At 44.0% G+C, this 12,842-nt stretch overlaps 2 protein-coding genes across 5 annotated transcripts in view; one reads left to right on the top strand and one right to left on the bottom strand.

The window, feature by feature from the left end:
• The window catches only part of RASSF4 (Ras association domain family member 4), a 283,607-nt gene that overhangs the window by 85,459 nt on the left and 185,306 nt on the right, over positions 1–12,842 (top strand). The gene's annotated exons all lie outside the window — the stretch shown is intronic.
• LOC120909115 (C-X-C motif chemokine 13-like) overlaps positions 1–12,842 on the bottom strand; it is a 39,789-nt gene that overhangs the window by 2,735 nt on the left and 24,212 nt on the right. For both annotated transcript variants that reach the window (XM_040320776.1, XM_040320777.1), the window contains exon 3: positions 2,256–2,333. In XM_040320776.1, coding sequence (XP_040176710.1) covers positions 2,256–2,333 — 78 coding nt within the window. The remainder of the gene's footprint in view (positions 1–2,255; positions 2,334–12,842) is intronic.

Raw genomic sequence — 12,842 nt, 5'->3', positions numbered from 1 at the left:
TCTGCAGAATCCCGTCTCATAGCTGTAAAGCGACCGCGAGTCACGTGACCGGCCTGAAGACAGCTAAATATCATTTTTTACAACACTCGTTTTAAAAAATGCTTAGCACAGTGTACTATGCCAGCCTCTAATAGAGGGGCTGGCAGTGACAATTTTAGTTTTTTTTTTTTTAATAATAGGGGCAAGGCTGAGTGAAGACAGGCAGAGAGGGTGCTGACAGGGAGGAAGGAGAGGGTGAGGGGGGAGAGAGGAGAACAGAGGGGACAGCAGCCTATCCCTGAGGGAGGCACTTTGACCACAGTGATCAGGTCGGAGCTGCCCTGGTTATCGTGGTCTGATTAGAGAGGGCATACAGGAAGTGGCAAGTTTAGTTAATTTTTTTTTACAGTTTAGAGGGGGGCAAATTACATAGCACAAGCACTGTGCTATGTAATCTGCTTTAAGGGGCCAGGATATGAATTTTTTTTGGGGGTTAACAAACGTTTTAAAGTGGAATTTCTGCCTGAAGCTAAAATCCCAAAATCTACTTGCATTCACAATCTAAGACTAACCTATCTAGCGCTGTAAAGCAAAAATCGCTATACATACCTTTTCTGAAGCCCCTCCGGTCCAGTGTCCAGTGGCGGAAGCTCTGTGCAGGAGACAACCGACACCATGACGTCGTCCTACTCTCACCACGCTTGCGCGCTCGTGGGTGCGTGTGGTGATTGGCGGCGCGCTGTGTCCCCAGGCATCCCCGATCTTTGTAAAGAGCTTATGACGCTGCTCTTTACCCATGTGTTCAGCTGTGTCCAATCACAGCTGATCACATGTAAACAAGGAAATGCTGGTTTTAGGCTTTCCTCTCCTCGGACTGACAGCGTGTGAGGTGAGGAAAGCCTATCACAGGGGAGACCTGCACAAATAATCAGGGCATTGATTATCAGTGCCCTGATTACCAGTGCAGACCCAATTGTGCCCATCAGTGATGTCAGTGATGCCAGTCAGTCCTTATCAGTGATTCCAGTTAGTGGCTATCAGTGCCGTCAATCAGTGCCCATCAGGGATGCCTATCAGTGACCATTAGGGATGCCAATCAGTGATCATCAGTGATGCCAATCAGTGATGCCTTTCAGTACTGTCAATCAGTGCCCATAAGTGCTGCCTATCAGTGCCCATCAGTGCCCAACAGTACCACCTATCAATGCTAATCAGTGCTGCATATTAGTGCCTCTTCATCATTGCCACCTCATCAGTGGCCCATCAGTGTTGCCACATCAGTGCAACCTATCAGTGCCCATCAGTGTAGCCTCATCAGCACACATCAGTGAAGGAGAAAAATTACTTATTTACAAGATTTTCTACGAGAAACTAAGAAGCTTTTTGTTTTCAAAATCTTCCCTCTTTTTTTATATTTTTAGCAAAAATATAAAAAACCCAGTGGCGATTGAATACCACCACAAGAAAACTCTATCTGTCTCAAAAAAAAACATACAAATGTAGTTTGTTGCATGACCGCGCAGTTGTCATTAAAAAAGGGTGACAGCGCTGAATATTTCCGGTCATTTTGCTAACTTTAACAAGTTAAAGGGTCACTAAATGAAAACATTTGTTTTTGCTGAAATTACTGTTTACAGGGTATAGAGACATAATAGTTAACTGATTCCTTTTAAAAATAGATAAAAATCAATCATATACTGTACCTGTAGTTTTTTAGTTTCGTTTTTGCATTTAGTTTCGTTTTCTGTATCTGTGCTGGACAGTGCCATAGAGCTGTATTGGTTTGAAAATGAAACTAAAATCTCCCAGTACTGTGGTGATCAGGAAACAGACAACCAGGAAGTGTCCACAACAGAGGAGAATTACAGCAACATCAGAGCAAAAACGAACAATGAGGACATGAAACCAGGACTGCAGTAAGGTAAAGGAAGCTATTTAGCTAAAAAAAAAAAAAAATCCTTTAGTGACCCTTTAAGTTTGTGTTGCTTTATGTAAGATGAAATGTAATACAAGTGATGGTTGCTGGATAGACATGGAAAGAGTATGTAAAACAATTTTGACACTCCAATGGCACACTACCTTATAAAACAACATGATTCTGCCACCTTGTTACATATCATTATGTTTTTCACACACCCTTATGTGTATAAATATGTCTATATTCTGTATTGGTGCATCTGTAAATGTTTTTCATTTGTGCTGAAGTGATAAAAGTTTTTGGTAAAATCATCAACACTTTTCTTTAATTGTTAACTTTTATATTAAGTAATACTCACCTTTTCCAACAAGAAATTATGACCTTCCCTTCTTTATCATTGGGGTCTATGCATTTGGGGGTGGAATTCACTATTACTCTGAAAAATATTTAGAAAAACGTAATATAATAATTTCATGTGAACACTAGAAACATTTTTAGATATTCTCACTCATTCATCAATGTATTAGTTTACCTTTTAAATTTACAAGGTTGAAGTTTGAAAGTGGATGCATTTATAAGTGTCAGAGTATAGTGTAATGAACATATAGGGCTAAATTACAGAATGAGAGTTCTGTTCTGGATTGATTTTTTTTCTTATATGTTTTTAAATATGGTTGTATTTTATTTTGCAAATCAACATGTCCCCCTCCTAATAAAAGACACGTGATGGTATTCATGGCCAAAGGGTCGTGAGTGCCCAGTTTCAATTCAGTAATTATCTTTGCAGCTACAGTGTTTTTTTTGTTTTTGTTTTTAATTTTGTTTTTTTGCATGATTGAAGTAAATTAGAGCTCAAGCCATTTATTGCTGTGTTCCCATATTTCTCTTTCCTATCCTGTTGTTATCAGTCCCTGGGGTAGAATGCGAGAAGAGGACTTTCAAATGGCAACGAAGTCAGTAATTAAAACTTGACTGAATGGGTAACTATTCCCTGTTCCCTAAGACAAGTATTTAGCAAAACCAAAGAAATGTGAAGAAAATGCTATTTGACAACAAAACCATTTATTATAAGAGAAATATTCAGCTGGTATTTCCTTATCATCTACTCTTTCTAAAAGAGACATCTGTCGCCCCTTCCCATTAGGCAACTACAGTGCCTTTAAAAAGTATTCATGCCCCTTGAAATTTTCCACATTTTGTGATGTTACAACCAAAAACGCAAATTTATTTTATTGGGATTTTAATGCGCCCCCACCCCAAAGCACCTTGTCCCCATGTTGATGGGGACAAGGACCTCTCCCCGACAACCCTGGCCATTGGTTGTCGGGGTCTGCGAGCGGGGGGCTTATCCAAATCCGGGAGCCCCCTTTAATAAGGGGGCTCCCAGATCCCGGCCCCCTTCCCTATGTGAATGAGTATGGGGTACATCGTACCCCTACCCATTCACCTGGGAGGAAAAAGTTTCAAGAAAAAACCCACAATGACCCCACCTCTTATGATGTCACCGCCCGGGGCATGATGGGACTGTGACATCATAAGAGGCGGCGTCACCGCGTGACATCACCCGGTGACCATTATCAAACAGCTATTGTAGGAGATACAGAGGGATAATTTAAAAAGCAAAAGCACCATGATGCTAATTGCACATTAAAGGGACAGGAGCATCATTTTTTTGGGGGGGGTGGGGGGTTAACAAACACTTTAATTTCATTATAAAAACAGTGAAATCCTTAGAGGTTTGTTAGAGAACCTTAGTGAACAAACAGCATCATGAAGGTCAAGGGACACACCAGACAGATCAGGGATACAGTTGTGGAGAAGTTTAAAGCAGGGTTAGGTTATAAAAAAACCCTGTTAGACTTACCGATAACGGTATTTCCAGGAACCTTCCAGAACAGCTACTTGAGAGATTATTGGCTCCGCCCTCTACAGGAAACACAAATCACAATTTAAAAGGCCCCTCCCTTTCCTCTGACCTTCAGTTGTTTAGAAGATCAAGTAAACCTTCACCAAAGTGCACTCGGCAGGGGAAAAAACACACACAAAAAAAAAACAACACACCACCATCAGGTAATAGAAAAATAGGGTGGGAATATAGATGCTGTCCTGGAAGGTTCCTGGAAATACCGTTACCAGTAAGTCTAACGGGGTTTTTTTCCCCCTCACCTTCCAGGACAGCTGATAGCTGATAGAACTTTTGGCCTCTTTGTATCCCTTTTTGGGGCCACTGAACAATACAATACAATAACAGCTGGGATCAACTCCTAAACCTGCTGGATTTCTCTAAGTAAAGCAGACATCTCTTTACGTTTAAAAAACAAAATCTTTCCTCTTCCGCATTTTTGGGAGAGGAACAAAAACTAGGAAGGACTACTTCCTGGGACCTATGAAAGTTAGAAGAAACTTTGGCCAAATAGAAAGGATCAGGCTTGATCACTACCCTGTCCTCTAAAATCCTCAGGAAGGGGTATTTACAGGAAAGGGACTGCAGATCAGAAATCCTTCTTCCTGACGTGATAGCCAAAAGGAAGGAAATCTTCAAGGGAATACATTTTAGGGAAGCTTCATGCAAAGGCTCAAACAGAGCCCTTGTTAGAGCATTAAGCACTAATGACAGATCCCAAGGGGGCACATGTTTGACCATCCTGGGAGCATGTCTAGATCTGGCTGAAAGAAACCTCCTGACCAAAGGATCTTCAGCTAGCCTCTTGTCTGAAAATACAGACAGGGCCTCAAACTGAACCCTAAGGGTGCTGACAGATAGACCTTTCTCCACTCCCTTGTGTAAAAAATCTAGAACACAGGGAGTAGAAACCTAAACCGGATTTCCTTTGCCAGGAAAAAAAGTTTTCCCCACTTTCCCATAGATTCTTCTAGTTACCAACTTGCGGCTGTCCAGGATAGTTTGAATAACTGCCTCTGAACACCCTTTCAAGGAAGATCCAGAGGGGGTCTTCAGAGAGGAAAACCAACTCCTCCTGGGCCACCAGGGGGCCATCAGAACCACTTCTGCCTGATCCTGAATCATTTTTCAAACTACCAGAGGTAAGAGGGGAAAAGGAGGGAAGGCGTAGGCCAAAGCGAAATCCCACAGGAAGGAGAGAGCATCCATCTCTAAGGACCCTGTCTCTCTCTCCAGTGAGAAAAACGCCGGCAGTTTTCTGTTGAGAATGGAGGAAAAAAGAGCCACTGCAGGAAGACCCCATCTTAGCACAATCTCCTGGAATGTGCCTTGCTGTAACTCCCAACAGCTGTAACTTACACTCACCCTGCTCAGATAGTCCGCCAGAGTGTTCTCTGAACCTCTGGTGTGGACTGCTCTGATTGTGGTGACATTGATTTCCGCCCAGAAAAGAATCTGCTGTGATAGCATTAGGAGTGACTCCGAACGAGTGCCCCCTTGCTTGTTCAGGTATGCCACTGTTGTGGCATTGTCTGAAAACACCAACAGGTTTTTTGAACTGAGCTTCTCCTGCAGAGCCAAGAGAGCTTTCCCTACAGCTAGTAGTTCCCTGAAATTTGAGGGGCGGTCTGCCTCCTCCGGCGACCAAGCTCCCTGGGCCTGCCAGTCCTGAGAATGTGCACCCCAGCCCCACAGACTGGCATCTGTGGTAACCTTCACTGGAGCATGTTGCGTCCAGTTCTTCCCTCCCTGCAGAGATTGAGAGAATCCTCCCTTGGAAGTTAAACTAGTTGATCCAGAGAATCCTTCCTGCGATCCCAATGGAGTAAGAGAAACGCCTGAAGGGGTCTGGAGTGTAATTGGGTCCAAGGAACTCCTGGGATGGCTGCGGTCATTAAACCTAATAACTGCATGACCCGCCGAAGCAAGGTCTGTGGGAGCAATCTGAAGACCTGCACGGTGAGAAGAAGTTTCAGAACTTTCTCTTCGGGAAGAAAAAATCTCTGAGCAACAGAGTCTATTAGATAACCCAGAAAAAGTATGTTCTGGGAGGGTACCAGACAAGACTTTCCACCCTAGATCCTGAAAGGTCCGCAGAACCAACTGCAGATCCTGGATAAGGGATTCTTTGTCTCTGGGCAAAGATCAGAAAATCGTCCAGATATGGAACGATCGATACACTTTGTATCCAAAAAAAAGCCATGACTTTGGCCATGATCTTTGTAAAAATCCTGGGCGCTGCTGAGAGACTGAAAGGGAGGGCATTGAACTGCAAATGACTGCCCGTTGTCCATGAGAATCGCAAATCTGAGGAACTTTCGGTGGTTCTGGCAGATTGGAGCATGAAGATAAGCGTCCTGAAGATCCAGGGTAACCATGAATACCTCTGACCATAATAGATTTCTCACAGAGTAAATGTTTTCCATCCGGAAACGTCTGTAGAGAATATACTTGTTCAGGACGCTCAAATTGATGACCATCCGGAAGCCGCCGGAGGCTTTCTGAACCAGAAAGACATGGAAATAAATTCCCCGGAATTTTTGATTTTTCGAGGACAGGGGAAATTACCCCTTCTGTTTCCCACATGGAAACTAGATTCAACATGGCTTGCCGTCTCGCTTGGGTTCTCGGCAGATGAGCAAGAAGAAATCTCTGGGGTGGAAGATTTTTAAAATTCCAACCTGTAACCCCTTTCCAATATTTGGAGGATAAAGGAATTGTCAGAAATCTTTTCCCATTCCTTGACGAAGTGGGACAACCTTCCCCCTACCCCTATCCTGGCATCACTGGGGATTTTCGGAAGGAGCTGAAGCAGTAAAGAGAATCCCCTTTTTTGCTTATCTTTGTTAAAATACCATTTTTTCTTTGCCTGTTGTCTGTTGGTTCCAAAATTAGCTTTGTTTTGGAAACCACAAAAAGTCTTCTTATTCTGTGGCTTATTCTTTTGAGAAGAAGGGAACCATTTACTCTTCTCGAGCTAGTACCTCCACCAAGGAGGAACTGAATAAGAGATTGCCTTCAAAGGGAATGTTGCAGAGCTTGTTCTTGGAGACCAGGTCCCCCTCCGCAGACTTAAGCCAGATTGCTCATCTGGCTGAATTAATGAGAGCAGAAGACCTTGCTGTAGCTTTCACAGAGGATGCAGCTGCATCAGCCAAGAAGGCTACTGCTTTAGCAATGAGTGGGAGGGACCCCCTAATCTCATCTTTGGGGGTGTCAGACGAAAGGAGCTCATCCAGACGCTGAACCCATACATCTAAATTCCTAGCCACACTGGTGTATACTACAACTGGACCCAAGGATAAAGTTGAAGCATCCCCGGCCTTGCGTAGCAAAGAATCGGCCTTCCTATCCATTTGCTCCTTCAGGACCCCTGAATCTTCAAAGGACAGGTCTAAGGTCTTAGAAACCTGAGACATAGGGGCATCTAGCTTAGGACATTTAAAGAAAGTGTCTTCAATTTCAGATTGAAAAGGAAATCTTCTTTTGTGCCCTTTAGATTGGAACACTAACCTTTCTGGATCTTTTCATTCTGACAGAATCATATCTTTAAAGTGGAGTTCCACCCATAAATATAACATTACATCAGTAGTTTTAAAAAAATGTCATTAGTCCTTTACGAATTTTTTTTTTTTTTTTAGATGCCTTCAAAGTGTTGCTAGGCAGAATAGTTAATCTTCCCACTTCCTGCACCTAGGTGCTTAATGCTTTCTAACCTACACTGCACAGACTCCTGGGAATGTAGTGGGTGTAACTTTCCAGCAGTCTGTGCATTCCCCAGTCTCAAAGAATCATGTGACTTGGACAGCACAGGTGCTGAAACCTGATCTGACACTGCTTGTGCAGCACTGAGCATGTGTGAGATTTGCAAGGCTGAAATCCAGGAAGTCATACAGTCTGGCTTCATGATGCCCACACTTAAGATGGCCCCAGTCAATTTCTATTTTATAAAGTGTCTAAATGCTGTAACAACCTAACAAAACGGACCTTAGTTTACAGACTTACTTTACTAGAATACATTAAGCTTGTGTATTACAGGGGTATTTATATTTAAAAAGTGAAATTGTGGCCGGAACTCCGCTTTAAGTGACTGGTGAACCGGAAAAGTCCTTCACTTTCGCCCCTGAAGCCCCCTATACATTCTATCCTGCACAGATTGAATTTGCTGCGGCATTTCAATCTGCTCAGAGGTATAAATTAGGGTTACCTAGGTATATATATAAACTTAGGGTTACCTGCCTCCCCCACTGATGCGGAATCCCCATCAGATGAGGAGCTCGGGTTCTCTCCTTCTTCCGGATTCAAGGTATAGTGTGAATCACTGATCTCAGACCAAAGAGAGGGTCTAACAGAAGGTTCTTGAGTCCTGTGATCAGAGGAAGAAGGTCCCAGACCTGCTGCCCTGTCACTGAAAGACCAGAAGGAGGCAACCACCTCCTTCATAGAAGACAATAGCTCTTTAAAAGAGGAAGTCTCTGAATTAGCCCTAGACGGAAAACAATCTTCACAAAAAAGTTTTTTATATACATCAGACAGCCTGGCTCTACAGTTTCCACATTTCTTTTTCATCTGTCTATCCTAGAAAAAGAGCAGAAACAAGCCATAAGAAAAAAGCAGGCCCATACCAAAAAAACATCTCATGGAGTACTGTTCAATCCATCATCCGAAAATGGAAATAGTATGGCACAACTGCAAAACTAGAAGACATGACCATCCACCTAAACTGACAGGCTAGGCGAGGAGAGCATTAATCAGAGAAGCATTCAAGAGGCTCATGGTAACTCTGAAGGAGCTACAGAGATCCACAGCTCAGGTGGGAGAATCTGTCCACAGGAAAACCATTAGTCATGCACTCCCCAAATCGGGCCTTTATGGAAGAGTGGCAAGAAGAAAGCCATTGCTGAAAGAAAACCATAAGAAGTCCCATTTGCAGTTTGCAACAAAAAAACATGTTGGGGACAGAGGAAACATGAGGAAAAAGGTGCTCTGGTGAAATGAGACCAAAATTTTACTTTTTGGCTCAAAAGAAAAACGCTATGTGTGGCGGAAAACTAACACTGCACATCACTCTGAACAGACCATCCCAACTGTGAAACATGGTGGTGGCAGCATTATGTTGTGGGGATGCTTTTTGTTCAGCAGGGACAGGAAAGCCAGTCTAAATTAATGGGAAGATGGATGGAGCCAAACACAGGACAATCTTAGAAGAAAATCCATCTGAATTTTTCCCATCGGAAATCTTGATCGTGTGTACAGGGCATTAGAGTCTGTAAAAGACTCGAGGCTGGGGCGGAGATTCACCTTCCAGCAGGATAATGACCCTAAACATACAGCCAAAGCTACAATGGAATGGTTTAGATCGGGGATATGCAATTAGCAGACCTCCAGCTGTTGCAGAACTACAATTCCCATGAGGCATAGCAAGACTCTGACAGCCACAAGCATGACACCAGAGTCAGAAGCATGATGGGACTTGTAGTTTTGCAACAGCTGGAGGTCCGCTTATTGCATATCCCTGGTTTAGATCAAAGCATATTCATGTGTTAGAATGGCCCAGTCAAAGTCCAGTCCTAAATCTAATTGAGAATCTGTGGCAAGACTTGACAAGTGTTGTTCACAGACACTCTCCATCCAATCTGACAGAGCTTAAACAATTTTGTAAAGAAGAATGGGGAAAATGTCACTATCTAGATGTGCAAAGCTGGTAGAGACATCCCCAAAAAGACTTGTAGCTTTAATTGCAGCAAAAGGTTACTCAACAAAGTATTGACTCTTTTCACATATTTATTTGTAAAAAAAAAAAAAAAATGAAAACCATTTATCATTTTCCTTCCACTTCACAATTATGTGTCACTTTGTATTGGTCTATCACATAAAATCCCAATAAAATGCATTTATCTTTTTGGTTGTGACATGACAAAATGTGGAAATTTTTTAATGGGTAGGAATACTTTTTCAAGGCACTAAGTTGATAAGCAGCACTCTGTCCTTCCTAGTATTGGGTAAAGCTGAATTTTACAAACTGTAATGTATGCGGTATGCAGTTGGCTCCTTTCTAGGAGCTAGTAATGGCAGATAAGAAGCTAGCAACTTTATTTGTATTACTTCACAATATAGGAAAAAAGGAGGTTTGACAGACTGTTTCCCTACAACAAAAATTCCCATAGCGCTGAAATTACTTTTACAAAGCAGAAAGGAAACAAGCACTCTTATTACACTTGCACCCAGTTATCTCTTCTGGACCATGGCAACAATTTGTCAGCATAACTTTACTAAAAAGTATTGTTGCATCTATGTGGCAACTTATTTTTGTTTTAGTGACATATAGAGCAAACAAATGATATGGAAAGTTAAGAGTTCTGTGCTCCATTGTTTAGTCAACTTTGTGATGGACACAAATTAAGCAAAACTTTTCCTACTCATTGGGGGATGCTCACAACCATATAATTCAAAACTGTCCATGTATGCAAAATTAGGGTTTAATGGGGGCGCCTGCACGGCACGATGCGGGAAGGTCGCGAGTGAGAGAAGCTCCGTCAGTCCTAGACGATACAGGCCAAATCCCCAGGGCTATTTTGCTCCAACATCGGTGAAAACACCCAGCACCTCTGTGGGAAACATCCGTGCATGCCTACAGAGAAGAACAGGCGATCGCACCGCTCTCAGCACAACCTGACAAACTTTCTTTTAAAAGCCGGACACAGAAAGCACAAGATGTCCCAAGATGGCGCCGGCTCTCACGCGGCCACAGAGAAAACCCTACCGACTCTCCTCTCCACTAATGGTAACAGTGAGTACAATGCTCCCCTCTCCAAGGCAGACTTAGATGCAAGTCTTACTGTCATCTTTGATAAATTAGTGGATAAAATAGAAAGTGAAGTGCATAAATCTACCGCTACTCTCTCTCAGGAGATTGCATGCATTGGCAATCGCACTGATGTCCTGGAAACAAAACATGATGAACTTTCATTAGCTCATAATGATCTGAGAAGAGACTATGAGACCTTAGCTGACAGCTTTGCATTTATGCAGGCTCAGGTTGAAGATCTGGACAATAGAAATAGACGCCACAATATTAGAGTGCGCTGTGTCCCGGAGATGGTCACAGATCTTATGCCCACCATTTCAAAAATATTCCACAAGCTTTTGCCTGATAGACCAATGTCAGCGTTCATCTGTGATAGAACCCACAGAGCTCTCCGCCCAAAACCATCCCCTGATAAACCTCCCAGGGATATCATTATGTGTATGAAGGACTTTCTCGTAAAAGACATCATGCGCGCCTCAAGAAACACTCCTAACATTGAATATGATGATAAAAGGCTGCAGATATACCTTGACATCTCCCCTGCCACATTGGAGAGGAGGCGCAGGATGAAGGATGTTACCAATATCCTGCAAACAGCAAGAATAAAGTACAGATGGGGATTCTCCTTTAAGTTCAGTGTCCCACACAATGGCTCCACCTACGCTGTCTATAACGTGATAGAGGGTAAGGAGTTATTGGTCAAGTTGGGCCTGCTGGAGCCTGAACTCCTCAACCGCCCTCCGCCCACTCCCAGACCTTCTCCAATATGGTAAACACCCTAATCTCGTCCCTCACTTAGAAGCAATATTTTCGTCAGTCAGGGCCCGCGGGTAAACCCTCCCAGGACGACAAGGGCTCAGATGGGGGACAGAAACATCCCTGGGTGCGTAAGCCGAACAAACCGGCACCCAAACCCACCAATGCATGAAGCCTTGCCCCCGCCCGACTCATGGGTGGGGGGACGGCTTCGCAGGTTCACAGCTCGGTGAACCTCCCTGCTCTCCGACCAGTGGGTCTGCGAGGTGGTCTCTTCGCAGTACAAGATAGAGTTTCTTTCCTATCCACCGAACAGATTCTTTCCCTCAAGTCTCCCTCTCCTTCCGGCTCATCGGTCTGCCCTGCTAGGGGCAGTGCAGGACTTGCTAAGTTGCGGGGTAATTTTACCCGTTCCACAGGACGAGAGGTTTCAGGGATTTTATTCTAATCTGTTTATGGTCCCAAAGAAGGACAGGGTCTGTCCAATTTGGACCTCAAAGCCCTAAATGCCTTTGTCAGAGTAAGGAAGTTCTGCATTGAATCCATTCATTCGGTGGTGGTGCATATTTACGCTGGACGCTAGGTGGCGCTTCCATTGATTTCCGCGTAGAATATGCAAATGAGCTAGATACGCCGAATCAGAAACGTACGTGCGCCCGGCAGATTTTTTTGCGTCGTTTACGTAAGGCTTTTCCCGGCGTAAAGTTACCCCTGCTATATGAGGCGTAGCCAATGTTAAGTATGGACGTTGGGACAGCGTTGAATTTTCCCTCGTTTACGTCGTTTGCGTAAGTCGTACGCGAATAGGGCTGTGCGTAAGTTACGTTCACGTCAAAAGCATTGACTATTTGCGACGTGATTTCGAGCATGCGCACTGGGATACGTTCACGGACGGCGCATGCGCCTTTCGTTAGGAACGTCAATTACATGGGGTCAAGGCTCATTTTAATACAACACGCCCACTGCCTGGACAATTTGAATTAGGCGGGCTTACGCCGGCCCATTTACACTACGCCGCCGTAACTTAGAGCGCAAGTTCTTTCTGAATACAGGACCTGACGCTCTAAGTTACGGCAGCGTAGTGTATCTGAGATACGCTATGCCTGCCTAAAGATAGGCAGATCTTTCTGAATCTAGCCCATAGTCTCTGGATCATCAGATTCAGTTAAGCCACCTAGTCAGGGTCTCTCTGAATTGGTGGCTAAGATCCCCGGCTCTTTGGTCCGGGAAGTCGTTTCTTCCCTTCCAGTGGACGGTGATTACGATGGACGCCAGCCTCACGAGTTGGGGGGGCATCTGGGGGGTCAAGTCGGCCCAGGCTCGATGAACTCTAGTGGAATCCCGTCTGCCGTTCAATGTCCTAGAACTCTAGGCGATCAAGCTACGCCTCTCCTGGTGATCGTGGAGGTTACAATGTCGCCGGATTGGGATTTTGTCGGACAACGCCTCGGCTGTGGCTTATGTCAACCATCAGGGAA

The sequence above is a fragment of the Rana temporaria genome, chromosome 8 (genome assembly GCF_905171775.1).
Source record: "Rana temporaria chromosome 8, aRanTem1.1, whole genome shotgun sequence".
Lineage (NCBI taxonomy): Eukaryota > Metazoa > Chordata > Amphibia > Anura > Ranidae > Rana > Rana temporaria.
Note: the sequence above shows the minus strand (reverse complement) of the source record. Positions and strands in the feature narration are given on the sequence as shown.